We start from the raw sequence: 27,189 nt of genomic DNA, 5'->3' as shown, positions 1-27,189 counted from the left end.
CCTTTTGTATACCTGTGCCTCAAGGGTCTGGGTGGCTCAGAGGCACGAGAGAGCGGAAGGCGGGGCCGGAACCCTTCCCAGCAGCCTGTTCTCAGCAGCCTCTCGGTCTGATTGCTTCCAAATTTGTCTTGGAAAATTCCCAAGTAAACTCTGTTAAGTGGAGCCGGAAACTTAACCCCTTCATTTCCCTGGAGGGCAAGTTTGGGAAGTCCAACTGGTCTAGACAGGAGAACGAGCCTATTTTGGCCGGAGTGGGGAACGGAATTTCTGACCCGAGAGGACTTAGTCGAGCTAGGAGAGGACTTGGGGTAGGACCCAGCAGGGCAGAGGGGATTGTTTTCGGAAGAACCAACCATGCAGCTATCCCACATGATGGGGTTTTGGGGTGAGGGGGGGTTCAGAGCTGACGGCCAAGAAAGAATTTGGTGCAAAAGGTGATTTTATTAAAGCACCAGACAAGGCCCGTGGGCAGAAAGAGCTGCACTGTGGTTGTGATGGGTAACTGATTATATACCCTCAGGTTCGGAGGGGGTTAGGGATAAAGTCTCTAAGGTATTTTGGAAGCAAGGCTTCTATGATCTTGAGGCCTAGCTGCTGTTAGGAAAACGCCATTTATTACTGTTTAGTAAACCTCAGTCATGAGATCCTTCAGATGTGTATCACGGGGCCATAAGCTTGGAATATGGTTGCCAGCATATATCTTGGGGGAGTTGAGAAAGGAAGTTTCCAAAGGAATTTTTAGCAGTAGACTTACAGGATCAGGGAGGGGGGTGGGGGTGGTCAGGATAATGTTAAGCCAAGATTCCCTTTTGCCCCTAGCAAAGTGTCATCATCAAGGCAGCTGAGTTCCTAGAGGGAGGTCACTCTGCTGGTTTCAAGGACTTGTCAATGGGCTGTATACAGGGAATTTAATCTTTCATTTGCCTTAGTTTCCTACATCACCATGGCAAGTACTTAAACCCCTTTCCTTTATGGTTGGATAGCCAAGAGTGTCCAAGGAATAGCACACATATTCCACCTGGGGATGGGGGCTGCTATTAGCCTGTACTTTGCTCTCAGCTTGCCTTAATCTCTCTCATCACCACACACATACTGAGTCCTGACTCTTTTTAGGTCTTGCCCCCTGCTGTCAAGTTTTATGGTTTTAGGGATGAGGATCCCTGAGCCCAGAGACAGATTTAGGACCTGCTCTGGGATTTGACTCAGGGCATCAAGCATGTGTTAGTGAATGAGGAATTTCAGCAATAGAGCCATCAGCCATGGGGGAGATGGCCAATTCACATCTCACTACCCTTATTTCTTCACACTTTCTGCTTTGTTCATCTTTGCTGCCACCAAATCCAGCCACTGTCATTCTTCCCCTGGACTGGTACAGGGCTGCTAATTGGTCTACTGTTGTTCATGTTGTTACCCGAGATCTCTTTAAAGGGGACAAAATAGGGGCACCTGGGTGGCTCCGTCAGTTAAGTGTTGGACTTCAGCTCAGGTCATGATCTTGAAGTTCGTGAGTTTGAGCCCTGCATCAGGGTCTGCTGACAGCACAGAGCCTGGAAACTGCTTTGAATTCTGTGTCTTCCTCTTTCTCTGCTCCTCCCCCTACTCATTCTCTGTCTCTTTATTATAAGTAAATAAATAAACAAACAAAATATTATTATACAAATATTCCTCTAAAACAATATATTATTATAAACGTTTCTGCTTAAAGTCATTCACTTATTTTCCATAAAGGCCCAAGTTCTTGGTGTGGCCTCTAGGTCCTATAGGATCTGCCCCCAACTATCTATTATTCCCACTCCTTCCTGTGCCCACCCTCATGCATTCGGGCCTTCCTAGTGGCTTTTCAGTTTCTCAAACATTCCTTGTTTCCTCCTGCCTGCGGGCCTTTGCGCATGATGTTCCCTCTTCCTGGTATGCTCTTTAGCCCATGCCTTCATCATCCTTGGCTAGTTAACCCCAATTTATCCTTTTACCCAAGCTCAGAAGCCTCTTCTTCAGGAGTTGCCTCTCTACTCAATAGGTTAGATCAGCTCCTTCCCCCACAACAAATGCTTATATTACCCTGTAGTTTTGTTTCATAATACGTATTGCAGATTATAAGTATACACTTGTATAGGTGGTTATTTGTTTATTTCTCTCCCTCCCACTAGACTGTAAGCTCCAGAAGGGCAGGAGTAGGGTCTGTTCTCACTGTTGGTGTTCTGGCACTAGCAGTGTACTGAGCACATGATAGGCATTTAGTAAATATTTATTCTTACCATCATTCACTTTTCTTACCTTCCTCTTTCCTGTCTAAATTCCAACTATCCTTTACGGCCCTGTTCAACTTTTCTCCAGGGAAATTTCCTCAAGCAAGAGAAAGCAAAAGAGTCCACGTTTGTGTGCCCTTAGAAATTATCTAGCTCTAACCCCCCACGACCACTCCTCTGAGGGCAGTGTAGAGAAACACTCTTGGGTTTCTCCTTTGATATTCACACCAAACACTTCTGTAACCAAACGTGGGTTTCCTTTTCCTCACATTAACCAATTTTCTGGCACTAGCTCAGTAGCATTCATTTCAGCTCGGACACTGTCTACCTGAAGTTAACATCAGAACCCACAGGTTAAGTAAGAGCTCATTCCACAAGATTGTCCCCACTTCAGATGCCAATACCAAGCCCCAGGTTGTCACCTGTACTTCTATAAACCAGGGTTCCCATGACCCCCTCTTTAGGTTCGATAACTGGCTAGACTGGCTTCCAGATCTCAGGGAACATTTACTGGTTTGTTGTATGATAAAGGATATACAGATGAGCAACCAGTTGAAGAGATACACAGGAGCTCCTCCCTGTGGAGTTGGGCGTGCCACCCTTCTGGCATATGGATGTGATCACCCACCCGGAAGCTCTCCAAGCCCTTTAGTTCAGGGATTTTTTTTTTTTTTTAATGGAGGCTTCATCATGTAGGCATGATTGATTGTTAATTTAATCTCTCTCCTCTCCCTCCCCAGGGGACAGAGGATGGGAGAGGCAGGGCTGAAGTTCCCAAGCTTCTACTCATGGCTTGGCCTTCCATCCTGAAAGCTATCCAGGAGCCCAATAAGAGGTGCCTCCTTAGGACCAAAGTTGCTGTGGTCACCCAGGAAATTCCAAAGGATTTAGGAGCTCCGTGTCAGGAACTGGGGTCAAAGGCCAAACATTGAAACAAAAGATGTCTCTTAACACTTTGATTGCTTAGGACATTACAAAGGTTTTAGGGGCTCTGGCCAGGAACTCGTTTTACCACAACATCATCGTAGGCAGCATAGAGATCTTTGCTGTCTGCAGCCTGAAAGAACAGGCCACAGAACATGAAGCAAGCCTGCTTCCTCCTTGTCTGCTCAGCCTAGTACAATGCTGGGCTGATGAAGAAAGAATGGAACTTGGTATCACCAATGTGGAGCTTGCCTACCCATCTGTCTCTAAAGACCTCTGGGATCTATCCACTTCTCTGTGAAAGAGACATCATGCAACTATTTACTCATTCACTTATTCAACAGGGGAAGAGGTATAGCATATTGGAATTCTGTACTCTTAGAGCAGTTACTTCACTTCTCCAAGACCTATCTTTCTCATCTCTAAAATGGGGCTAAGGGCACTACCTATCTCATAGGCTATGTTGAGAATGAAATGAGACAATTTTAGAAAAGGGCTTAGCACAGTATTTAGTACATAGCAAAATAAATGTCAGCTGCTGTTATAGCTTGAGCTATAGCTGGGTACTGGCATAAATATGAAGCTGAATTACATATAAGGTCTAGTAGGGAAAAGAGAAAAGAAAGAAGATCATCACTAGATAATAAAGCGTGATCAGTTCTACTAGAGAGACAAGCAAGAGGTAAGGGTGAAAGGTTCTAGGGTCTCCAAACATACCAGTCTCCCTTGCAGATAGATTTTTCTGTGTGCAAGGAAGGTAAGAGTGGAGTGGGGTGGGGCTCTATCTGTCCCAAAGATCTAAGTTCTTTCTTCCCTGTGTAGAGATACTATGAAGGAGTGACTCTAACTCTGGCTTCAGTGGTGGTAGTGGGGGAGGTGCTCCAAGAACACTGCCCACCCCACCTCCGTGCCTAAACTAATCCTTCATTCTTACACTGGAAGGTTCATAAAGCCGGAGGAGCTGGAACGAGGTAAAGGAAAGGTATTCAAAGGTAGGAGGTATGTGAGATGTGCTGTTTGTAGGATTCTTGTGTTTTCCATTTTATTATTCCTCAGTATATGGTGAAGCTTCTTTTGAAACGCAGGCTGATTTATCTGAGCCAGGGGACCCCAGGAGAGGTCAATGTCCACAGCTGGGCAGGGAAAAGAGCACCCCCTTTTCCCCCTAGGCATGTGAGGTACAAGCTGTGGGAATTAGTGGTGGGGTGGGGAAGCAGAGTCAGGACTGTAGCCCTCATTCCAGGTGCCCCAGCTGGTGGCCCTCCTCCTGGGCTGCTGAGTGAGGTCCGGATGTCGGAACCTTTTTCCAGAGGATTTATTAAAAAAAAATTTTTTTTAATGTTCATTTATTTTTGAGACAGAGAGAGACAGCATGAGCAGAGGAGGGGTAGAGAGAGACAGGGAGACACAGAATCCAGAGCAGGCTCCAGGCTCTCAGCTGTCAGCACAGAGCCCAACTCGGGGCTCGAACTCATGAGCTGTGAGATCGTGACCTGAACCAAGGTTGGACGCTTAACCGACTGGGCCACCCAGGTGCCCCTCCAGAGGATATATTTAAAAAAAAAAAATGTTTAATGTTTATTTTTGAGAGAGAGAGAGAGAGTGAGAGAGAGTCAGAGAGAGAAGGAGACACAGGATGCGAAGCAGGTTCCAGGCTCTGAGCCGTCAGTCAGCACAGAGCCTGACACGGGTCTGGAACTCATGAACCGTGAGATCATGACCTAAGCCGAAGTTGGACGTTTAACTGACTGAGTCACCCAGGTGCCCCATGATTACTCCACAAACAAGGCCCAGCCCAGCCTTCACCATGCCGAGCTCCTGGTGATTCTCCCTGACTTCCATGTGTTTGACATGCGAGCAGCTCAGCCTGGAGGAGGGGCTGGGGTTTTGTGTCCTGCAGTACTTAAGGCAGGGAGGATCAAAGGAGCATGGAGCGCTGACTGCCTTCCTGCATCCCACATCATCTCATCTCACCTTCCAACATACTTGTTAGGCTGGCATTATTATCTCCCTTTTATAGAGGAAGAAACTGAAGCTCAGGTTAAGGGCCTTGCATGTGACATTTGACATCATCAAGCATCACTGAGTTCCTTTGCTACTGACTGAGCTACTCAGTAAAACCTGAGGTTCTCACAGTAGCCTGCAAAGTTCTGTGCACTGCCTTTCCTCTCTGACCACCTCACGTGTACCACCCCCCCCACACACACACATATACACACATGCTCACTGCTCCAGCCACATTGGCTTCTCTGCTATTTATTCCAAAATATAACAGACACATTCCCATGTTCCCACCGTAGTCTTTGCTCAAGCAGTTTCTTCTGTCAGAATATTCCTCCTCACCTCCAAGTCTGTGCTCAAACCTCCTCTCCTCAATAAGGCTTCCCTAGATATTTTAAATTCTGCAAAGTGCTTCCTACTCCCACCCCCACTTTTTGTAGCACTTATCTCTCAACCTCCTATATGACTTGCTTATTTATTATACCTATTTGCCCGTTCTCCCTTCACCAGAATGTAAGCTCCACAAAGGGAAAGGGATCCTTATCGTGTTCTTGGATCATCACCAGCCCTTAGAACAGCCCGCGATATTTTGCCGTTTCTCAGTAAATCTGTGTCCTGTGAAGGACCGAATGAATGAATACTGAGACCCAAGATTGCGGGCGGTAAGCCTCTGGGCTGCTGATCGCTGGAGGGTGTGAGAGGCATTGAGAGTGCTCCCAGTGGCCACCCCCGGCAAGCAGCCCTCCAAGGAGGCACTCGAGGAACTACATTTCCCAGGAAGCTCTGGGTCAGGGGCGTTGCGGGTGCTGTCGGGAAGTGCATACGTGCCAGAAGCCAGGTCCGGTACCGCGAGGATGGCAGTTCAGCAAGGTGGGCTGTCGGCTGTGTTGCTGAGGACACTGGGGGAGGGTCGCGTCGCGGGGAACCTTCCCGACCTGAAATGCCAGGTGGGACCCAGGCTTGCGGCTCCGCGGAAAGATGGATGGGCTCTGGGCAGAGGAGGGGGCACTTGCGATGGGGATTGAGCCATTTCAGCGCTCGAAGGAGGGTCTGGCGGGGAGGGGCCGCGCATGGGTCACTTCGAGACGGGGTGCTGTCCAATAGGTTCCTCCCGCTTCCTCCTCGTCACCTCAGCGCATCTACCTGACTCATGTCCGCGGAAAAGCCTTACTGCCCGCTTTACAGATGGGAACATCGAGGCCTGCGGAGAAGGGTCTCAACTAACGACCTACAAACCCCTTATATGACTGTCCCCCAGACAAAACCCTCAGCTCGTGTCTAGTTTCCCCAAGACAGTAGGGTCAGGCCTCAGGAGTGGGGTGGAAGCTGACCCACTCTCTATGCCCCCAGTATTCCCCCTTTCCGGTGTGGTGCAGCAGTATGCCTGGGGGAAGACAGGTTCTAACAGTGAAGTGGCTCGGCTGCTGGCCAGCAGTGACCCGCTGGCCCAGATCTCAGAGGACAAGCCATATGCAGAGGTGAGACCTGGGTTGTGTTTGACTTTACCAGCAGGTGAGACCAAGGGATTCCTTCACTCAGAGGGCCTGGGGCAAATCATTTAGGTCAGCTGGGAGAGGGAGGCAGCAAAGAGGGAGGGAAGCCCTCTTGGCTCTTCAGATCTGGGCAGGCAATGAATCCAGATGGTAGCACCAAAAGAAGAGAGGTTTTGTCATAATTGGCTGGGATTTCTGGTATCTTCCTTCCCCCAAGAACTACCAGCACTTACTGAATTTTAAGTCAGCCGTCTTTGACAATTAAAACTTTGACTTTTACATCTTAATAACCTAAAATATGTGTTTTTCCTGCCCATTTAGGTGAGATAAAGCCAAAGTATAAGGCCGAAGGCCTCTACTTCTGAGATTGGAATAAATGAATGTTAACCCTTCTCAGAGGCATTTGAGAGCTTTTTAGTGACCTTGACAGTGCAGGTGTCATTCTCCTGATTGGACAGATGAGAAAATCGAGACCAAGAGATCAGAAATAACCAACCCAGGCTTCCACAGCCGGTTGGGGGCAGAGCCTGAATTGGGTCTCCTGACTCCTGGTATGCTGGGGTCTGCTGCCTTCCTGTATGTCTGTGATGGCATGAGCATTTATGCCCAGGCCTGGGAGGCCTGTCTCAGGATTCAGGTTGGTGGTGTCCGGTTTTTCCTTTTTCCCTCCCAAGTTTTATGTTTTTCCAGTTGTGGATGGGGTGCCATCCCCGGGGAGATGCCAAGATCCTTGACAATCGCATCTCACAGAAGACCCTAGGCCAGTGGATCGCTGAGAACCAGGACTGCTTGGGCTCAAAGGTCAAGGACACCTTTAATGGCAAGCTGCCCTTCCTCTTCAAAGTGCTCTCGGTTGAAACTGCCCTGTCCATCCAGGCACACCCTAACAAGGTACAGGATTAGAGTGGAGTGCAGAGGTCGGGGTACAGAAGAACTCAGGTCAAGGCCCTCCCACTACTTTTACTGCTGCTTTTACCCCACCCACGTGCCACAGTCCAGCCCAAAGCTAAATTCAGGCTTGACGACTCCCAATTTAGCTCTGGAAGGCCAGATGCTGGTGACACATGCTGGCAGCTAAGTCTAAGCGGACAGCTGACCAGCCTGTGCCCAGGGAGTTTCTCCATGCTCTTTCCTGGGTTCCCCTCATCCAGCCCAGGACTACTCTACCTGCTGTTTTCCCACCTGGCTCTCTCAGAAAGTTTGCCTTCCAGGGCAAGGCAGGCACCCTAACTATTGCCCCAACTCCTAGGCATTTGTGTGTCCAAATTTCTCATTTCTAGATGGGCAGAGTAAGACCCAGAGAAGACAGGGATTTAACCAAACTTGCACAGCTTGTTAGTGTCTGGGCTTGACTTGGTGTTGGGGTTTCCTGATTTGCAGTCCAGGCCCTGAGTTTCTGCATTATGCCCTGACTGGGCTCATTGCCAAAAGTATGAAGCCACTGCTATCTGGAGACCAGGGCGGGTAGAGAGCAAGGGCTGGGTGGGACTGGTGTCCTGCTAGGTGTGATGACTGCACGTTGACCATCCTCCTCTTCCCTTCGCCATCCCACAGGAGCTGGCAGAGAAATTGCACCTCCAGGCTCCACAGCACTACCCCGATGCCAACCATAAGCCAGAGATAGCCATTGCCCTCACCTCCTTCCAGGGTTTATGTGGCTTCCGGCCAGTTGAGGAAATTGTGACGTTTCTGACAAGTAAGACTGGGCAAAATAGAACATGCATATTGGGCCTACGGTGCATAGGCAACCCAGGGCAGAGCTGGAATAGTGGCAGAGAACAGAGGCTAAGTGTCACAGTAATTGAGGGGCTGCTTAACCCTATGAATTTTTTTTTTTTGAAATTTTTTTAATGTTTATTTTGAAGGAGAGAGAGCCTGAGCAGGGGAGGGGCAGAGAGGAGACACAGAATCTGAAGCGGGCTCCAGGCTCTGAGCTGTCAGCACAGAGCCTGATGTGGGGCTCGGACCTACAAGCTGTGAGATCATGACGAAGTCGGATGCTTAACCTACTGAGCCACTCAGGCGCCCCTGGCCCTATGAATTCTTAAAGCCACTGGGGTGGACCTGTGAGACCAGGCTCAGGTATGGTTGGTAGGGCTGGTGGCAAGCAGTTGGTTTTCACCTCAAAGTTTGCTTAGCATTGCCTGGCTCCTTGGTTAGGGAAGGGATAGGGAGGCCTCTTCCGACTTCCCACTCCTGCGGGTTCCACCTTGCCATTCCTGATACGGGCCCTGGCATGGCCTTCCTGCAGAGGTGCCCGAGTTCCAGTTTCTTATTGGAGATAATGCAGCAACACAGCTGAAGCAGAGCCTGAGCAGTGACTCCCAGTGTGTGGCCTCTGCTCTGCAGAGCTGTTTCTCCCACCTGATGAAGAGTGAGAAGAAGGTGGTGATGGAGCAGCTCAACCTGTTGGTGAAGCGGATCTCCCAGCAAGGTGGGTGTTGTAGGCGGTGCGGTGCCCCCGGCCTGCACTGCCCCAGCATGGGCACCAGGCACTGAGGAGGACAGGGTTCTCAACCTCTCTGCTCAAAGTGCATCACCAAAATGGGCCTTAGATGACTTCGATGGTCTGTTAGTAACTGAGCGTTTCTTTCCTAGTCTTTGTTTCTCTAGACGGCTGGAGACAGAGTGGCCTGGAGGACTTTTAGGAGGTCTTCCACCTAGGCATTCTGAGATTTCCCCAGCCTTACAGTTGTTCTCCATGGATGGATTTATACTTTGGGCCTAGAAAGTAGGAAGGGGACATGGGGATGCTCATCCTCCTCTTCTCCAAAGGCCTGAAGCCCAGAGCTTTCAGTCAGATCTTTTTTTAATTACATATATAGATATAGATATAGATATAGATATAGAGATAGATAGATAGATAGATAGATAGATAGATAGATAGAGATATATTTCCTTAAATAGCTGCTCCGTGCCCAGCCTTGTGCTAACTAAGGAGGGTTCAGGAAATGACTGATGGGTGTGGCTGTCACATTTGGGTCTGGAGGTTAGTACAAGCAGTATAAAACAAGGCAGAGTGGATTCCAGCTCTGAGCTTATGTGACACACATGATGAGGCCCCAGCCCCTTCTCCGGGCAACCCCAGAGCTCTTCTGGCTCTCTACACATTTCTCCTGTCACCTCTGAGCCATAGGGAGCTCTTTTACCCAAACATACTGTTTTCTTTGGATTCTTTTGCTTTCGGTGTTTCTGCTTGCATGCCTCCCCTTTACACCTATTTGCCCGTTCTCCCTTCGCCAGAATGTAAACTCTACAAAGGGAAAGGGATCCTTATCTTGTTCTTGGATCATCACCAGCTCTTAGAACAGCCCACGATATTTTGCCGGTTCTCAGTAAATCTGTGTCCTGTGAAGGACCAAATGAATGAATACTGAGACCCAAGATTGCGGGCGGTAAGTCTCTGGGCTGCTGATCGCTGGAGGGTGTGAGAGGCATTCAGAGTGCTCCAAGTGGCACTCACGGCAGAATGGGATACTCTTGCTGGGAGCTCCCAGGACACCCTGTTCATATGTGAGGTGTAGCACCTGTGAGTCTGTATCACCACATGCATCACCTGGGTTTTCTCCAGGCCAGGAATCTGTCTCCTTGAGACTGTGTTCCCAGTGCTTTGCACAGAACAGACATTCAGCATGTCTGTGTATGAAGGCTCAGAACCACCCTCCAATCCAGAGCAGCCAGTTCCTTCACTGTGACACTGACACATTCAGCTTTTACTTACTCATGCCCTCCCCACTTCTCTGCACACTCAAGAAATCTCAGCTCACCACCCTCCCCTGCCCCAATTTCCAAGACTTCCCTCACTAATCTAGCCCAGGCTGAGGTCTCCCTACCCTGGTCAGTCTCCAGGACACAGTTTTGACCCTGGGCTCATTCTGCCTCTTGCTCTCTGGGGTAATCAACCATCTTGGTTTGTCTGGGACTTTTTCTGAGACATGTTATGTTCAGTGCTGTGAAATGGAAAGGCCTGGGCCAACTGGGGCAGTTGGTCACTCCGCATGGAACTCTTGGGTTATCCCTTAAATAGATTGAGATTCTACAGCAGTGGTTCTCAATTAGGGGACACTGGCAACTGTCTAGAGCATTTTTTGTTTCAAAACATGGATTGGGGTGCTAGTGCTATCTTGGTTGTAGAGGCCAAGGATGCTGCTAAGCATAGTGCAATGCACAGGACAGCCTCCACAACAAAGGATTATCTGGCCCCAAACCTTAGCTCTTCCAGTGGCTAGGGTAATGCTGAGCATATAGACGGTCAGAACAAGGGAAAATGGCACCTCTGTGGGCTGGAAGATCAAGGAAGGCCAGCCCACAAAGGGTGGGGATGTGGCTAGACAGACACACCCACCAGTTTCTAGATATCTGAGGGTAGGGACTTCCCCAGGACTTCGTGGCCGTGGTGGGGCTGTAAACACCACTGGGGGTTCCTAAATGGCCTTGGGGCACTCTGTGACCCTCAGTGGCTGCTGGAAACAACATGGAGGACATCAATGGGGAGCTCTTGCTGCAGCTGCATCAGCAGTATCCAGGTGATATTGGATGCTTTGCCATCTACTTCCTGAACCTGCTTACCCTGAAGCCAGGAGAGGCCATGTTTCTGGAGGCCAATGTGCCCCATGCCTACCTGAAAGGAGGTGAGTCACATTTTTTTTTAAAGATTTTTTTTTAAATAATCTCTACACCCAATGTGGGGCTCAAACTCAGAATCCTAAGGCCGAAAGTTGCACGTTCCACCAACTGAGCCAGTCAGGCGCCCCTAGATGAGCAACGTTCTAGCAGTGAGTCTACCAAGCCTACCAAGCCTTGCTTCCTCATTTAGATAAAAGGGGGAGGGGGTGGTCAAGGAGAGACCTTTAAGGTCCCATCCAGCTCTGACCTCCCAGGGTTCCTGGGGTGGGCAGGGAAGTAACCAGTAGGGATGGAGAACGACAGCTTTGTGTTATATACTGCTTGACTCTTCACACCCTTTGAGGTCCCAGTACTCTCACGCTGAGTCTTGTGTGCATGTGTGGTTAACAATTTGAACCCAGGCTATATTGGATGAGGCTGCTGTTCTCTCCCCTACGTTATGCTACCTTTACATGTGTCTTTACCCAGAGATTTTTATGCGAAAATACATTCTCACAGAAAGGTGTCATATTTTGACTCTTGGCTATTTGTCCACTCATGGACAGGATTCTGTGGTAGAATAGTCTGGGGAGGGTTGGGGCTCCCCCAGGGGCTAACGTGACTGACAATATGCAGGTGACCTACTACCCGTATTTAGTATCTCATATCTTAGCCCATTCTCCCAGATTATACATTTCACACGTTTTACCCAACGTTAGGAGGTCCAGCCCTGGAGAGTCTAAATTCAAGGCATCCTTCATCAGGTTAGTGCATGACAACTGTCTATCCCTAGACTGTGTGGAGTGCATGGCGTGTTCAGACAATACTGTTCGTGCTGGCCTGACACCCAAGTTCATCGATGTGCCAACTCTGTGTGAAATGCTCAACTATACCCCCAGCAAGGACAGGCTCTTTCTTCCAACACAGAGTCAAGAAGACCCCTACCTCTCTATCTATAACCCCCCTGTGCCAGACTTCACTGTCATGAAGATGGAGGTGAGTGGGGAGGGTGGGGATGGTGGCAGCTATGATGATTGTCTTTGTGTGGCATGAAAAAGCCTGGCAAGGGGCGCTTGGGTGGCTCAGTCAGTTGAGCATTGGACTTCAGCTCAGGTGGTGATCTCATGGTTCATGCCCCACATCAGGCTTTGTGCAGTGTGGAGCCTGCTTTGGATTCTGTCTCTCTCTGCCACCCACCCCTGCTCATGCTCTCTCTAAAATAAACATTAAAAAAAAAAAAAAGAAAAACCCTGGCAAGGTCCACAACGTGGAGTGTACCTGGGGCTGGTTTTCCTTTCTGTTAAGCTCACTTGGTGGGGGGTACGGGAGGCATAGCCACGGGACCTACCCACTCTTCTTTGTACCAGAGACCAGATGTGGGCCTCCATGCTGACAAGAGCCTGAGCAGTGGGGAAGAAAACTGAGCACTCCTCTCACTGTCTTTGGGGTTGTCCTGGGCCCACTGTGAGCCGATAGGAACAGAAAGTGAAGCACATCATCCTGCTGTTTGTTTTGCCCAGGTCCCTGGCTCCATCACTGAATACAAGGTCTTGGCAGTGGACTCGGCCAGCATCCTCCTGATAGTACAGGGAAGAGTGACAGCCAGCACTCCCACAGCCCAGACACCAATCCCCCTGCAGCGTGGTGGGGTGCTCTTCATTGGGGCCAATGAGAGCGTCTCACTGAAGCTCACTGTGCCCGATGACCTGCTGATGTTCCGAGCCTGCTGCCTGCTGTAGAGACCACAGCCTGTCTGGCTCTCCTCTGACAGTTACCCTAAATCCTAGCCAGCCTCTCAGGCCCAGCTCAAACCCGTCCCTGTTCTGGACTTGGGTGTGCGCTGGAAGAGCTGGGGTAGAGTAGCAAGCTTGAAGGTAGTGCCTCCTGAGCAAGCCTAGGACAAACCATCATCTTTCTCTTGGGAGAAGAACCCCGATGAGAACTAAGAGCAGACACTCCCCTTGTATTCTCACCATACCTCAGCCAGCCTCTCCTCAAGGCAGGAGGCAGCAGGTGTTCCAGCCTATGGCATTAAGCAGGCTGCTAAAATCTAGTACTATTTCAGCATCACTCACAGCAAAAGGATAGGCCATTTCTAAGAACAGGGTTCTGGCCCTGGGACTGCCCATTTCGTCAAACGCAAAGGAGGGAAAAGAGTAGGCCTATGGACTCATTACTCATTGCCACCCTCTGACTCTGTCAAAGCAATTAAAGATCGCTGTGTTGAGGCTGATGGAGAGCAGTCAACCTTTAGTGTTCCAGGATAGAGCCCTTTCTGGATGTCCAGTTTTTGCTTTAATTTCTGCTTCTAAGAGCTCCCTGTGGAGGGCAGGCTGGACTTCAGGGCCCTTTTATAGGAAGGGCAGCCGGCTTCAGCCTTAGATGCAGAGCTTGCAGGCAGGCCTTGAGTCCTACATATGGGGAAGGTGGATCTAAAGACAGGTACTGTCAGTGTAAGATTCTCCTCTCCAATGTTTCAGTTGGCCTTAGGGCCAGGATCAGCATGTTAAGGCCAGCAGACTGGAGCTGGCCACACTTGTCATTTACATACCATCCAGCTGCTTTCAGGCTACAGTGGCAAAATTTAGTAAATGCACCAGACTGTAGGGCCTGTGACACCAAACATATGGACCAACCCTTCCGAGTTTGTCAGCCACTTCTCTAGAGCACATTCAGTCACTGTATACACAGGGATTTGGGGTCAGGGCAATCCAATTTGTGTTGTGAAGAGAAACCTAGCTACTTTTTCTAAACTGGCAGGAAATACATAGAGCGTCTGCTCTTCCCGTGCCTACCCTCTAGTCTGCAAGAGGTGGCACAGCTGTCGGTTCTGCCACTGAAGTACCTGACTGCAGTCCGAGATCCTGTCACCTCAGACTTAGCAGAGAGCCAGGCTGTTGGCTCCTTCCTGTGGGGTAAGGGTTTAGACTGGCACAAAAGGATCTTCTTGGGCTACTGCCCACGCTAGACCTCCTATACAATGGAAATCTAGGAAACTACCTTCAAAAAAGTTCTGGCCAATCTGTTCTGGGGTGTCTTTTTTTTGGCCTCCAAGTTTTCTTCAGCTAAAACCCAAAAATGACCTGGGAAGAAAAGGTCTGTCAAAGGGAACGCAGTCTAAAGAGAAGTGCTGTGCAAAGGCCTGTTCCATCCATGGTCTCCAATGACACAGGCCTGAAAATGATGCCCATTGGGAACAGTAGGAACAAGAGGTCCTAGGACAAATGGTCACGGTTGGGGCTATTAGGCTGTTTCTTCATTTCAGAAGGCTGTGGTCTAGAGCTTTCTTTAAAATCCTGTTGTAACACAGAGACGGCTTAACTACTAGCATGATTGTGTTTATTCTTAGAAACCCCCAGAGCTGTAGAAGCCTAAGCCAAAAGTTCTGTAGAGTACTCTGTAAACACCATACACATACTCCCCTCTGTGAGGCAAGTGCAAATACACCCCTCTCTCCCCAGGGCACTGTCACCTGCAGAATATCCAGCACTCTGAATTAAGGCAGTTTGGCTCTAGGCACCTTGGTGCCTTTATTGGTGACATTTTAGCCTGGGACCTCTGGCCCCAAACAGTAGACTGTTTCTACCCTGCCTTGCTACCCTATTCCTAAAACTTCAAAGGTAATGCCTTCTACACGGAGTAACCAGCTGCGGAACATCCTCTCCAGGAACAGATGCAGGCAAATACATCAGTGTTGATTTACGGTAACTACCAGCTGGAGGTCCATCTTAGGGCCCTGCTGCCTTCACCACAGCTGTTGCCAAATGCTCAGCTACCCTCTCCTAACCAATTCCCCCACAGAAATGTGGCCCCCCTGGGCTTCCACAGCACTTTCTGGCCCCCACTGGGTTTCCTGCCACCACTAGTTTCTTTACACTGCCCTACATCGGGGCCTCTCTTCATGTGTCTCTGCAGAAACCAGAAAGGCCTGAATAGTCTTTGGTGGATGGGCAAAGGGTTCAGGATGAGGATGTTCTCACATCTTCAAATGCCTGTGGGCATTTGCACAAAGCTATCAGAATGTGAGGCACCTGTGTGACATCGCCCTGTCCCGTTCGGGGGCATCTGTGTCCCCTATCCTCCAGACCCTAACTCGAGGTGCCTCTGGCATCTGTCCCATCTCCCTCCTGCTGTGATGCTACTAGATTACACCTAACAAATAAGGACCTTCTCAGCCGTCCAATCACCTCATGTGGTAGAGCAAGAGTCCATGTCATTCCTCATACCTCTAGAGGCCACAAGACATCAAATGAAGTAACAGACCAGGTACTTTCCCATGTGGGCCCACACCCCAATCCTGACCATCATGTCCCTTGGGCTGGGAACTGTGTCCACTCTCGTTCAATCCTCACCGGGGCTCTAGGTGAGGCCAAAAAAAAGAAAAGGAAAAAGAAAAAGCATTGAAAACTAAATTCTAGAGAGGACTGGGATGGCAAGAGATGATGAGATGCATGAGATACTGGGGGCAGGGGGCCAGCGTGTTCACTGGGGAGATTAGGCCTGTCCCAGCTATGTTACTCTGAGGGTTGTGTGGCACCAGAGGTTTACCGTGAAGCCCAATCCTCTGTATCTGCCGTGAGGCCCATGCTGGATGAAGGGAAACCCTCTGCAGTGGCATATTATCTCCTCAGGCAGTCTCTCGGAAGCTGCCATGGGTCCCTCCTCTCCATCCTGTGAGCCTCTGACTACATCACAGCCCACACAACTGTACCACTATACTACTCACCCATCGCTATTCTCAAGTTTAAAAAGCTCAATAGGAAGGCACCTGACTGCTCCCTGCAGCTCCCTCTGCTGGTAACCCAAACCTGCAGGCTTCTGGGGCAAGCTCCAGGCCCTTCACCTGAACTTTACACTCAAAAAAGTGTATTGAACTAGCTAACAACAAGGCAAAGAATGGCCACCAAGGAAAGACAAATAAATAAATATGTACATAATGGAGCAATTTTTCTCTAACTAGGGTGGGCTGACCACAGTCACTAAACCTACCCAGACAGTTTGAGCCAGTTGGAGATGCTCTGGATCCAGGAATTCTGAGTCTTGATCCTGCTGTGCCATCAAGCAACCTGCTGTACTCCCTGCCATAGCCAAACAGGCACAAGGGAAGAGAGCCAAAGGGCCCTGCTTTATGCTTTCTTGAGTGTCAAGCACGTAACCCATCATGGAGCCAGGAAGAGGAGAGCATATGCAATTTCTTAAACTGGTCCCATATAGTTATTCTTTTTCAGACTCCCAAACTGAAAGCCATAAAGTGCTATTTTCTGCTTCCATATACCATCCAGCATAGGCTGGGCACAAAAGCTTTCTCCCTCCAAAGAGCATGACAAATACCTGTCAAGATGTTTGAATTTTTCCTTAGCCAGCTTTGTCACTGACCACAAGAACCAGAATTCATCTGTTCCTGCCCTTATAAAGGTGGTTTCTCCAAACTCTGCTCCAATAGCAGAGGAAAACTGCAGAATTCCACCTATCACCCTATGGCCCAGATGGGGGGCCTCTGGCCTGAGAAGCACCAGGTAAGGGGTAACTATAGGTCATTGACCTTCCCAGAGGGTCAGTGCCTCCAGTGATTCTGAGGCTGACAGCAGTCCCCACTGCACTCTGTGACCTAAGAAGGGCCAAAAGGGCTCTGCAGGCATGGTGAGCAGGGCCCATCTTGGGGGCTTATGTCTATTGGAGGGTACAGGAGGAAGAGTCCCCAAGACAGCACCAGCAGCAGGAACATGTTGAAGAGGCCATAGGCTTGGGAGGGATGAGATCCAAGTCCTCATCATCTGGAATCTCATCCAGGTGATACCCATCCTGGAGCAGCTGCCGGCTCACTTCCTGGTTCACCTGCTAAGAGCAGGAGAGGAGAAAACTTTAAGCCAGGCAGTAAAGCAAAAATAACTGCTGCCCAAAGGCAGACCTACATTTCCTTACCAGAACTTCCTGTTCATGCTCCACCCTTACTTAGGCCAACTCCACACATCACTGGACTATGTGAGGAAGTGCTACCTTTTTCTACCTGTGCCTCACCCAGCAGTGAGGGGCCCCAGGTGCCCTGAGCCAATACTGTACAGGCTGCAATGTCAATAACCCCCAGGGGAGCTGTTCCCACTAAAGAATCCCAAAGCATCTGACGTAAATATCAGATTCCAGATTATGTTTGAAAGTCAATGGCCTAACCGCTCCCACTGGGAACCGAGACTGGTCCTTGTGAAGGCTGAAGAATATGGGACAATGATACCAGAACAATGGGGTAGAACAGAACATGAGTTATGTTGAAACGAAGTGGGGAGCAGCTTTGTCTGCACTGCTGGTTAGACATGTTAGCCTTCCATGCTACCAGAGCTCCTTCCCTGCAAAGCAGAACCTGTCAGCCTAGCTTTACCAGTTCTGCTGAGCAGAAGGAACAGGAGGCTGGGAATGGCATAGAACTTTCCCTGGCTCTTGGCTAATTTTTCTTTTCTTAGGTTTAACAATGTTAGGCACCCAGGTAGTGAAGGATAAAAATTACAGACTGCCTCTATTCTCTTTGGCAGAAACTCAGGGAGTGGCCAAGGGTTTCCAGGAGAACAAGGGAAAAATACCGGTGGCATATAGTCATGTCTCCAGCACTTCACCTCTAAGGCAGAAAGCTGCACATGCCAAAACAGACACAGTCCTTGTGTGTCTGGGGCTGTCACTCTGGAAACATGTCCAAAAGGCCAGCCCAGTAGTATCTTAGTCTGAGTTCCCATAGATGGAACAACTGAAGTTGTTTGGCCTGGAAGAAAGTAACCTTGGTGGAGGATGGCCAAGGGAGGGACAGGAATGCTGATCTCAGATAAAAGGCAATCAAAGGAAGGGAAACCAGAATTACTGGGTGACACTGGAAGACAGGCCTAGGACCACTGAGTCCAGCGTGCAGGAGACATTTCAAGTCAATAATATTGCCTTATCTAAGAGCTACCTGAAAAAGGAACGTGTGTGTATGTGTCTGTTTTAGAGGAAGGGCAGGCGGGAAAGCTTCCTGGAGATAGTGAGTACCCAGGCACAAGCAAGCAGAGGCTGGCGAACACTTAGGCAGGGTTTGGCAAGAGGATTCCTTTTCTCTTTCTCTCTTTTTTTATTCTCCCCTACCTCCCAAAAGGATTTTTCTAAGTGGTGACCAGCACTAGAAGATTTGTGAGGTCCTTTTCAGCCCTATGGTCTCCTGAATTTTCAACAGCCCTCCTCAGACACCTATACCTCTGCTGAGGGACTAACACAGAGTAGAAGATTGGAGAACAGACCGTAAGTCTGGCACAGTGCCGTGCATACAGCAGGCACAAGACAAGCATTTGGCAGTGGTGGTGATGCTGCCTGCAGCCTGGCCCCGTGCAGAAAGGCGCTCTGGACTTGCCTCTGCAGAGGAATACCCGGAGGAGTATCTGGATTCCAGCTCCCCATCACTAGAAGAGGAAAACAGTCAGTTCAGGGGGATGCCTGTGGAGAGCATGCAAGGGGGTCTGGAGGACTTGCGAAACGAAGACCACACATCAGAGAACTGAAACCCAGAATCTGTCATGAGTACCAGTGGCTCTTTCCATGGGCTCAAGCAGGGACGGGGTCACTGTCACTAACACTGAAGACATAACAGGGGAGGATGATTCCCCCACACAAGGTTGGTACTCCAAATCCAAGAACAGCATGATCGCCTGAGTGCTTTAACCAAACTATCCTGGGAAGGGACAATGCTCTGAAGACAGCCCTGGAACATGCATGAAGGTTCTTGGAAGAGATCTGCTGTTTTACCCATATCACTCCCCCAAGGGATAGTTCCAAAGACAGCACTCACCTGTCAGAGTCGAGGGACACCAGGTTTTCATCTGGACTCTGACTAAGGGCAGTGTAGCCCTTGTTAAACTTCACTGACCTGAGGGGAGATGGGGAAGAGACCAGGCATAGATGAAGCACCAACATTTTCCAGGGAAAGTCAAGAGTCTTTGCCCTTATGGAAAAAAGAACTGGCTGCAGTACGGTCTTGCCTTCTACCTGGTCACACAGCCACCACTGCCTGCTACAGCTCCTCAGAATATGCAGTTCCCCACACCACTCCCCCTACTGCTCCTGAGGAAAACCACAGCTACTCTTTCCAGAACTGGGAAAACTCCCCCTCCTCACCAACCAACTGCAAGTCCTTGGGCAAATCTCTCTTCCCCTCTCTTGAGTTTTAGCTCTTAACTGTAAGATGCACTGGATAAGGTCCCATCCAGCCCTCAGAGTTTACCGTTCTGTTCAAAAGAAATACAGGACTGACTGTTCCCACACTCCTATCCTCACTCCTGGAGACCCCAGCCACTGTGTTCCTGCCTAGCTTGACACTCACAGTGAACAAGCCTAAGCACGGACAAAACTGTTCTTCCAAAGCCATTTCCCTGACATCATCACATCCTTAAAGGAAAAGAAAAGGTCATTCCTCTTCCCATTTTAAAATAGTAAACTAAATGGGTTGGCGCCAGGTGAATCACTAGCTCGGTCTTAAAGCGTGAGAACTGTCTCCCAGCGTGAGGAGTAAGGCCTTCTCTGGAAACTGCTGGCACAGAGGAGATGGCGCCTGCTGAGACCTTTTCCCTGAAGAATCGGGGCGGTTCGGCGAGGCCCCCAGCATGCCTTTTCTCCGCAGAACGGCCTTGGCCAGGTCCCGGTGCTTCTCTGGAAGTCAAAGGGCCCGGGTCAGCGGGGGTTTCCCCACTCCGCGGTGTCTCCCAAACGCCAGGAGCCCGTTCTCTCCGAACACATTCACGAGACGGGAGCTGGCTGCAGCTGCCCCTCCAGGGTATCCCCAGCAGGGCTCCGGAGCCCGCCCAGGGGACAAGATAGCCCGCCCAGGCAGAACGCCCCCGCCCCAATCGGGCCGCACTCACGCAGCTTGGCCTGAATGGAAGGCGCGCGCGTCACCATGTACGGTCCCCTCTTCTCCACAACCGCCCGGGGCCGCTCCCCGAGTCGGGGGACTCCGCTGCCGCTTCGCCCGAAGGGCAGCCTCGTGGCGCCCGGTGCGCAGTCCGGGGTCCCGCCGGGCCGGGGTCCCGGGGTAGAAGCCCGCATCCCGGGCGTGCTGGGCTCCGCGCTCGCCATGGCCCGGCCACGGCCCGCCGCAACGCACAGCCCCGCCTCCTGGCTTTCGAGTCCTGGGCGGGCAGGGAGGCGGTCTCTTCCGAACAAGATGGCGGCGCGCAGGCGCAGGCCGCAGCCGCCCGAGACTTCCGGCCCCGCCTGCTGTGGGCTGGCACAATTGCACCGCACCCTGGGGAACTGGTTAGGGTCAGTTCCGGGTTTTGGGACACATTGCGGTACTCGTCGGCCACCTGAACTTGGGCATGTCGAGGCCAATTCTGTCTTCAGTGGAAGCAAAGTATTATATTTATGGAAAGCCCTGGCTGTACGCTCGCTGGGCGGGGCTCTTCACCCCCTAGCGCGCCAGCACTTACCGCAGTGCCTCCTCGTGGGGTTCTCTCTGCGTCTCACCCGGTCATGGAGAGTCTGGGTTGAACTGAAAAGAGCTGTATGAGAAAGGGAGATATTAACGCCCTTCTCCAGAAGGTCGAGAGAGAGGTTCAAGGACCTTGAGGAGGTCACACACTAAGGGCAGTGCCTGGACTGATCCGTCTAACTTCAAACCCATGTTATTTCTAATACTACTTGGTACTAAACCCTCTCTAGACATTGCTTTCTGATGCGGTTTTGGAGTGGGGCGGGGAGGGAGGGGAGTGCGGAGCTGAAGGCCAAAAAAGAATTCTTGAGACCGCTTTGGAGCAAAAAGGTGACTTTATTAAAGCACGAGGACAGGACTCGTGGGCAGAAAGAGCTGCACTGCAGTTCTGAGGAGTGACTGATGTTATACTATGGAGTTGGGGGAGATAAAGGCAAAGGGAAGGTTTCCAGGGGCGCCTGGGTGACTTAGTTGGTTGAGCCTCCAACTCTTAATCTTGGCTCAGGTCATGATCTCACTTTGTGAGTGCAAGGCTGTTTCTGAGTTCAAGCCCCATGTGGAACTCTGAGCTGACAGCACAGAGCCTCAAAAAACAAATAGACTGAAAAAAAAAATTTTTTTTTTTCAAAAAAAGGGAGGTTTTCAAAAGGATTTTCGTATGCTAAAGAGAACTCAGATACTGGAGGCCTGGCTGTTTTCAAGCTAAGGTTGTTTTTCCCACTAGCAAAGCGTTAATATTAAGGCAGTAGGGAGTTCAGGGAGAAATGTTACTCTGCCTGCCTCAAGTATTTGCCAATGGGCTACGGGTTAACCATTTCCTTCTTGCCTTTGTTCCTCACATCACTGTGGAGGAAAGGGTGATGTTAGGGCTCCAGGAAACTGAGACTATGGGTTTCTGGAGGTTTGGCTATTGATAAGATTGTGTTTTTCTTGTAGTTTACTAAAACATTTGTAAACAGATGGAGACTTGTGTCCTGGCTGTGATCTCTATCAGTTAACCTTTTGTTTTCCCCCTTCCTTAGTTCTTGGGCAGCCAGGAGTGCCTGAGGAATATCACTCATATCTCACCTGCAGGGAGAGGAGGTTGTTAACTTGTGCTTTGCCCTCAGCTTGCCTGTGGCACCCTTGTCAGTTTCCACATTTTACTTTATCATTTAAAAAATTTTTTTAATGTTTTTATTTTGAGAGAGAGAGAGAGAGAAAGCAGGGGAGGGGCAGAGAGAGAGAGGGACAGAATCCCAAGCAGGCTCCTCACCCATCAATGCAGAGTCCAATGTGGGGCTTGAACCCATGAACTGTGAGATCATGACCTGAGCCGAAATCAAGAGTCAGACACTTGACTGAGCCGCCCAGGCGCCCCAGTTTCCACATTTTAAAATGGAACCAAACGTCACTACCTGTCATACAGCAACAAATAATGCAAAATAGGCTGTGGAAAGAAGGGTGAAAGTGCACTGACTCTCTGTGTAGCAGGGCATGGAGCTGTCATGGCTCTTGGCTTCTCTGGCCCCCAAGGGATGTGCTTATGCCTTGCTGGAAAGAAGCTCCAGATCCATGTAGGAATTGCCAGATCTCATGAGGCTGCCATGAGGCTAATTGATTGGCCTCCACAGGGTAGATCAACAATACGCAATTTTGAATCCCCAGGGCCACCCTAACAGTTGAGAGGAACTGTGCTTTAGGACAGGAATAAAGGAATTTAGGACTGGAGTTTTTGAAAAATCTGAAGCACGGAGGAATGTTAACTATTTTGGTAGGTTCCACCTGTTTTTGATGTCTAGAAACAACTTCATATGGCTCAACTTTGTATTTAATTCTCATGATGATGAAATTATGAAATTGGGTTCATGAGCAAATGACTAAGAATCCTTGAGATGTTTTCAGTGCAAAAAGGTGATTTTATTATAGCATGGGGACAGGACCCATGGGCAGCAAGAGCTGCACTGGGATTATGAGGAGCAATTGATTATATACTTCCAAGTTGGAAAGGGGTTAGGAATAGCATAAGTCTCTAAGGAATTTGGAGGCAAGGTTTCCAGGACCTTGAGGGGACTAGCTTTGTTAGGAAAAGTTCATTTATTACTGTCTAATAAAACCTTAGGAGACCCTTCAGATGTATGTCAGAGGGCCATATGCTTGGAGGATGATTGCTAACATGTATCTTGGGATATAAAGTAAGTTTCCAAAGAAATTTTTATATGTTAAAGGAGACTTACAGGATCCTGGAGGTCGGATAATGTTAAGCTAAGATTGCCTTTTGCCCTTAGCAAAGTATTATTGATGGGTTTTTGGAGTGGTGGTGGGGGTTCAGAGGCAATGGCCAAGAAAGAATTCTCAAAGACATCTTTGGTGCAAAAAGGCGATTTTATTAGAGCACAGGGTAGGCAGAAAGAGCTGCACTTGGGTTGTTCAGAGTGACTCTGGAGTTGGGGAGGTAAAGTCAAGAGGAAGTTTCTATTTTTAAAAAAAATTTTAACGTTTATTTATTTATTTTTTTTTGAGAGAGAGAGAGTGCGAGTGGGGGAGATGCAGACACAGAATCAGAAGCAGGATCCAGGCTCTGAGTTTTTGGCACAGAGCCTGACACGGGGCTTGAACTCACAAACTGTGAGATCATGGTCTGAGCTGAAGTCAGATGCTTAACCGACTGAGCCACGCAGGCACCCCAAGAGGAAGTTTCTTAAAAGGATTTCCATATGCTAAAGAAGAAACAGATTACTGGAGGCATAGCTATTGTCAAAATTGTTTTGCCCTCTAGCAAAGCATTATAATTAAGACAGTAGGGAGTTCCTAGAGATTAGGCTATTGATAAGATTGCCCTTTTCTTGTAATATTACTAAGATATTTGTAAACAGATGGAGACTCTATCAGTTTAACCATTTGTTTCCTGTTCTTTCTCTTGTTCTTGGGCAGCCAGGAGTGGCTGAGGAATATCACACATATCCCACCTGGGTGGTAGGGGGTTGTGCTAGCTTGTGCTTGGCCCTCAGCTTGCCTTATGGTCCCTCATCATTAACATTGAGGCAGCTGAGTTCCTAGAGGAAGGTCACTCTGCCTGTCTCATGGGCTGTAAATTGTAAGAAAATTTAAATTTTCTTTTGCCTTTGTTTCCCACATCAGCTGTGCTGCCTGTTAAACTGATGGGGACTTCACTAAGGGCCAAAGAAAATGTCATAACCCACATGACGTCACAAAATCTCCAGGGACTTGTAGCAAGAGTGGGAGTGCCCTCCTCCATACCCCTCCTGGATCTTCCATCATTAGTGCTCAGTTAACTGCTAAGTGATTGAACATGGACCTTGAATCTTGATTATGTGTTCTACCACTTACTGGCAGGGTATTTAACTTCTTTGCGTCTCAGTTTCTTTAGCAGAGAAATGGGGATAATACGAGTACGTATCTAAAAGAATTGTGAGGTTAAAGTGTAAAGTGCTTGGAATGGCATCTCATAAGACTCAAGAAATGTAACCTTATGGGGGCACCTGGCTGGCTCAGAGAATGGAGCATACGACTCTTGATCTCGGGGATGTAACTTTGAGCCCCACATTGGGTACACAAATTACTTAAAAATAAAATCTTTTTAAAAAAAATGTAACCTTTAAAGAGTTTAGTGTTCTAGAAACTTAGTGTTCATTCTCTCACTTGGCTTTACACTCCCAAAGGGCAGACTACCTTGTTTCTTTTTAACTCTTGTCTTTAGCACAAAGTCCTAGTAATTCATATTTGTTGAATATCATATCTTTCTCTTAAATTTTAGTTAGTTTAGAATCATAGAACTTTGGGGCTGGGAGGGATCTTAGAAATTATACAGTCCAAACTCATTTTATTAATGAAGAAGCTGTGATTGCCCAACTGTCCTTGCCTGGGTGTGAGTAATTCTCCTTTCTGCTTAAGATATCATGTTCACTAGGAACCTAAGAAAAAAATAAATGACTCCCCATTCCCCAAAAGAAACAACAAAGAATAAAACCTAGGTTGTCAGAGGACGAGTCCTCAGGGCGAGAACTTCCACAGTGCACAGGACACAAAGCCCCAGAGTGACTGTGCTGGCTCCCCTGCTGGGCCTGGGGATCCTTAGCTCTTGCAGTCAGCAAAGCTTTATTCATCTAATGTGGGGCAGTGCTATCCCAGGCCTTGCAGATCTAATGATGAACAGGACAGATAAGGTACCTCCTTGTCTCTGATTCTCAGACTTACTTTATTCTTCATTGGGGTCGGTGGTGGGTAAATTCTTGGCTGTTAGGAGCAAGGAATTCCGCCCTGGCTTTCAGGCTCTCTTGACCTCACTGTGTAGTCACTTTATCCCTGACTCCAGGTAATGGGAATCTCACCCATTTCCTAACTTTTCATGGTCCTGGGACAGATGAATCTTCATCATCTGTTGAGAATTCTGGTTCTGCTCTCCACTGGAGCTGAATTCCTTTATCTAGGCAAGTATTTGGGATTAGACATAGGAAGGGAAAGGGGACAGTTGTGAAGGTTTTCTTTTTTTTTAATTGAGAGGTATAATTGACCTATAATACTATATTCATTTCAGGTTGTATACACTGCAAAATAATCACCACAGTTAAGTCTAGTTAATATCCATCACCATACATAGTTACAAGTAAATTTTTCTTTTTTTAAAAAATTATTTATTAAAAATTTTTTAATGTTTATTTTTGAGAGAGAAAGAGAAACAGAGAGAGAGAGAGAGAGAGAGAGAGAGAGAGAGAGAGAGAGCATGAGAGGTGGAGGGGCAGAGAGAGAAGGAGACACAGAATCCGAAGCAGGCTCCAGGCTCTGAGCTGTCAGCATGGAGCTTGATGTGGGGCTCAAACTCACAGAGTGCAAGATCATGATCTGAGCCTAAGTCAGAGGCCCAACAGACTGAGCCACCCAGGTGCCCCCAAAATTTCTTTTCTTGTGATGAGGACTTTAAAGGTCTATTCTCTTAGTAACTTTCAAATATGCAATACAGTATAAACTACAGTCACCATGTAGTACATTACATCCCATGACTTATTTTGTTTTCTTTTTTTAAAATTAATTAATTAATTAATTAACCTTTAATTTACATCCAAATTAGTTAGCATACAGTGCAATAATGATTTCAGGAGTAGATTCCTTAATGCCCCTTGCCCATTTATCCCATCCCCCCTCCCACAACCCCTCTAGCAACCCTCTGTTTTCTATATTTAAGAATCTCTTATGTTTTATCCCTCTCTCCCTGTTTTTATATTATTTTTGCTTCCCTTTCCTTATGTTCATCTGTTTTGTATCTTAAATTTCTCATTTGAGTGTGCCTATGACTTACTTTATAGCTGAAAGTTTGTACCTTTTGATCCCTTTCACTCATTTGCCACCATCAACCACCCACCACCAGCAACCACCAATCTGTTGTCTCTATCTATAAGCTTGGAGCTTGGTGTTTTTTTATTTTTATTTAATTTTAAAAATTTATTTGAGAGAGAGAGCACACGCGCACAAGTGGAGGAGGGGCAGAGAGATTCCCAAGCAGGTTCTGTGCTGGGTTGGATCCCACGAACAGTGAGATCATGACCTGAGCTGAAATCAAGAACTGGATGCTTAATGAACTGAGCCACCCAGGCGCCCCATTTTTTGTTTTTATTTTTTAAGATTTTATTTTTTTTAATATAATCTCTATATGCAATGTGGAGCTCAAACTTAGAACCCTGAGATCAAGAGTTGCATGCTCTACTGACTGAGCCAGACAGGTGCCCCTGTTTGTTTGTTTTTTTTTAACTTTTAAAAAAATCATTTATTTATTTATTTATTTATTTAAATTTTTTTAAATGTTTGTTTATTTTTGAGAGAGACAGAGACAGAATGTGAGTGGGTTAGGGGCAGAGAGAGAGGGAGACACAGAAACAGAAGCAGGCTCCAGGCTCTGAGCTGTCAGCACAGAGCCCGATGCGGGGCTGGAACTCACGAGCTGTGAGGTCATGACCTGAGCCAAAGTCGGACGCTCAACCGACTGAGCCACCCAGGCACCCCACATTTTATTTATTTTTGAGACAGAGAGAGAGGGAGACACAGAATCCGGAGCAGGCTCCAGGCTCTGAGCTGTCGCACAGAGCCCGACGCAGGGCTCGAACTCACGGACTGTGAGATCATGACCTGAGCTGAAGTTGGATGCTTAACTGACTGAGCCACACAGGCGCCCCTGCCCGTTTGTTTTTTATAGATTCCACATATATGTAAGATCATATGGCATTTGTCTTTCTCTGTCTGACTTATTTCACTTAGCATAATGCCTTCAGGGTCTATCCCTGTTGTTGCATATGGCAAAATTTTGTTCTTTTTCTGGCTAATAGTATTCCATTGTATATGTATTCCATATTTTATTTATCCATCCATCGATGGACATTCAGGTTGTTTACATATCTTGGCTGTTGTAAATAACGCTGCAGTGAACCTGGGAGGTGCACATATCTTTTCAGATTAGTGTTTCCATTGTCTTTGGATAAATACCCAAAAG

General features: G+C 48.4%; 2 protein-coding genes across 8 annotated transcripts; one reads left to right on the top strand and one right to left on the bottom strand.

Annotated features, from left to right (window-relative positions):
• Positions 1–5,902: 5,902 nt before the first annotated feature.
• On the top strand, positions 5,903–15,666 carry MPI (mannose phosphate isomerase). Of its 4 annotated transcripts, none has more exons than XM_015077282.3 (8): positions 5,903–6,041; positions 6,522–6,649; positions 7,355–7,555; positions 8,219–8,360; positions 8,916–9,098; positions 11,122–11,295; positions 12,063–12,265; positions 12,790–15,666. In XM_015077282.3, the coding sequence occupies exons 1-8, from the start codon at positions 6,026–6,028 to the stop codon at positions 13,006–13,008; spliced, it is 1,266 nt and encodes a 421-aa protein (XP_014932768.1). In that variant the 5' UTR covers positions 5,903–6,025; the 3' UTR covers positions 13,009–15,666. The 4 variants fall into 4 exon arrangements, with proteins under 4 accessions (XP_014932768.1, XP_026923591.1, XP_026923590.1 ...); XM_015077283.3 differs by having other exon boundaries at positions 5,990–6,118; positions 12,790–13,537; XM_027067790.2 differs by lacking the exons at positions 12,063–12,265; positions 12,790–15,666 and adding an exon at positions 11,989–12,053.
• FAM219B (family with sequence similarity 219 member B) lies at positions 14,592–20,443 on the bottom strand. 4 transcript variants are annotated; one of them, XM_053223716.1, is made up of 5 exons: positions 20,140–20,443; positions 19,840–19,927; positions 19,071–19,148; positions 18,526–18,684; positions 14,592–17,104 (listed from the first exon to the last, which is right to left on the bottom strand). In XM_053223716.1, the coding sequence occupies exons 1-5, from the start codon at positions 20,351–20,353 to the stop codon at positions 17,101–17,103; spliced, it is 543 nt and encodes a 180-aa protein (XP_053079691.1). In that variant the 5' UTR covers positions 20,354–20,443; the 3' UTR covers positions 14,592–17,100. The 4 variants fall into 4 exon arrangements, with proteins under 4 accessions (XP_053079691.1, XP_026923593.1, XP_026923592.1 ...); XM_027067792.2 differs by having other exon boundaries at positions 18,636–18,684; positions 20,140–20,436; XM_027067791.2 differs by having other exon boundaries at positions 14,592–17,107; positions 18,636–18,684; positions 20,140–20,432.
• Between the last annotated feature and the right edge of the window lie 6,746 nt (positions 20,444–27,189).

Source organism: Acinonyx jubatus, chromosome B3 (genome assembly GCF_027475565.1).
Source record: "Acinonyx jubatus isolate Ajub_Pintada_27869175 chromosome B3, VMU_Ajub_asm_v1.0, whole genome shotgun sequence".
NCBI classification, from domain to species: Eukaryota; Metazoa; Chordata; class Mammalia; order Carnivora; family Felidae; genus Acinonyx; species Acinonyx jubatus.
Note: the sequence above shows the minus strand (reverse complement) of the source record. Positions and strands in the feature narration are given on the sequence as shown.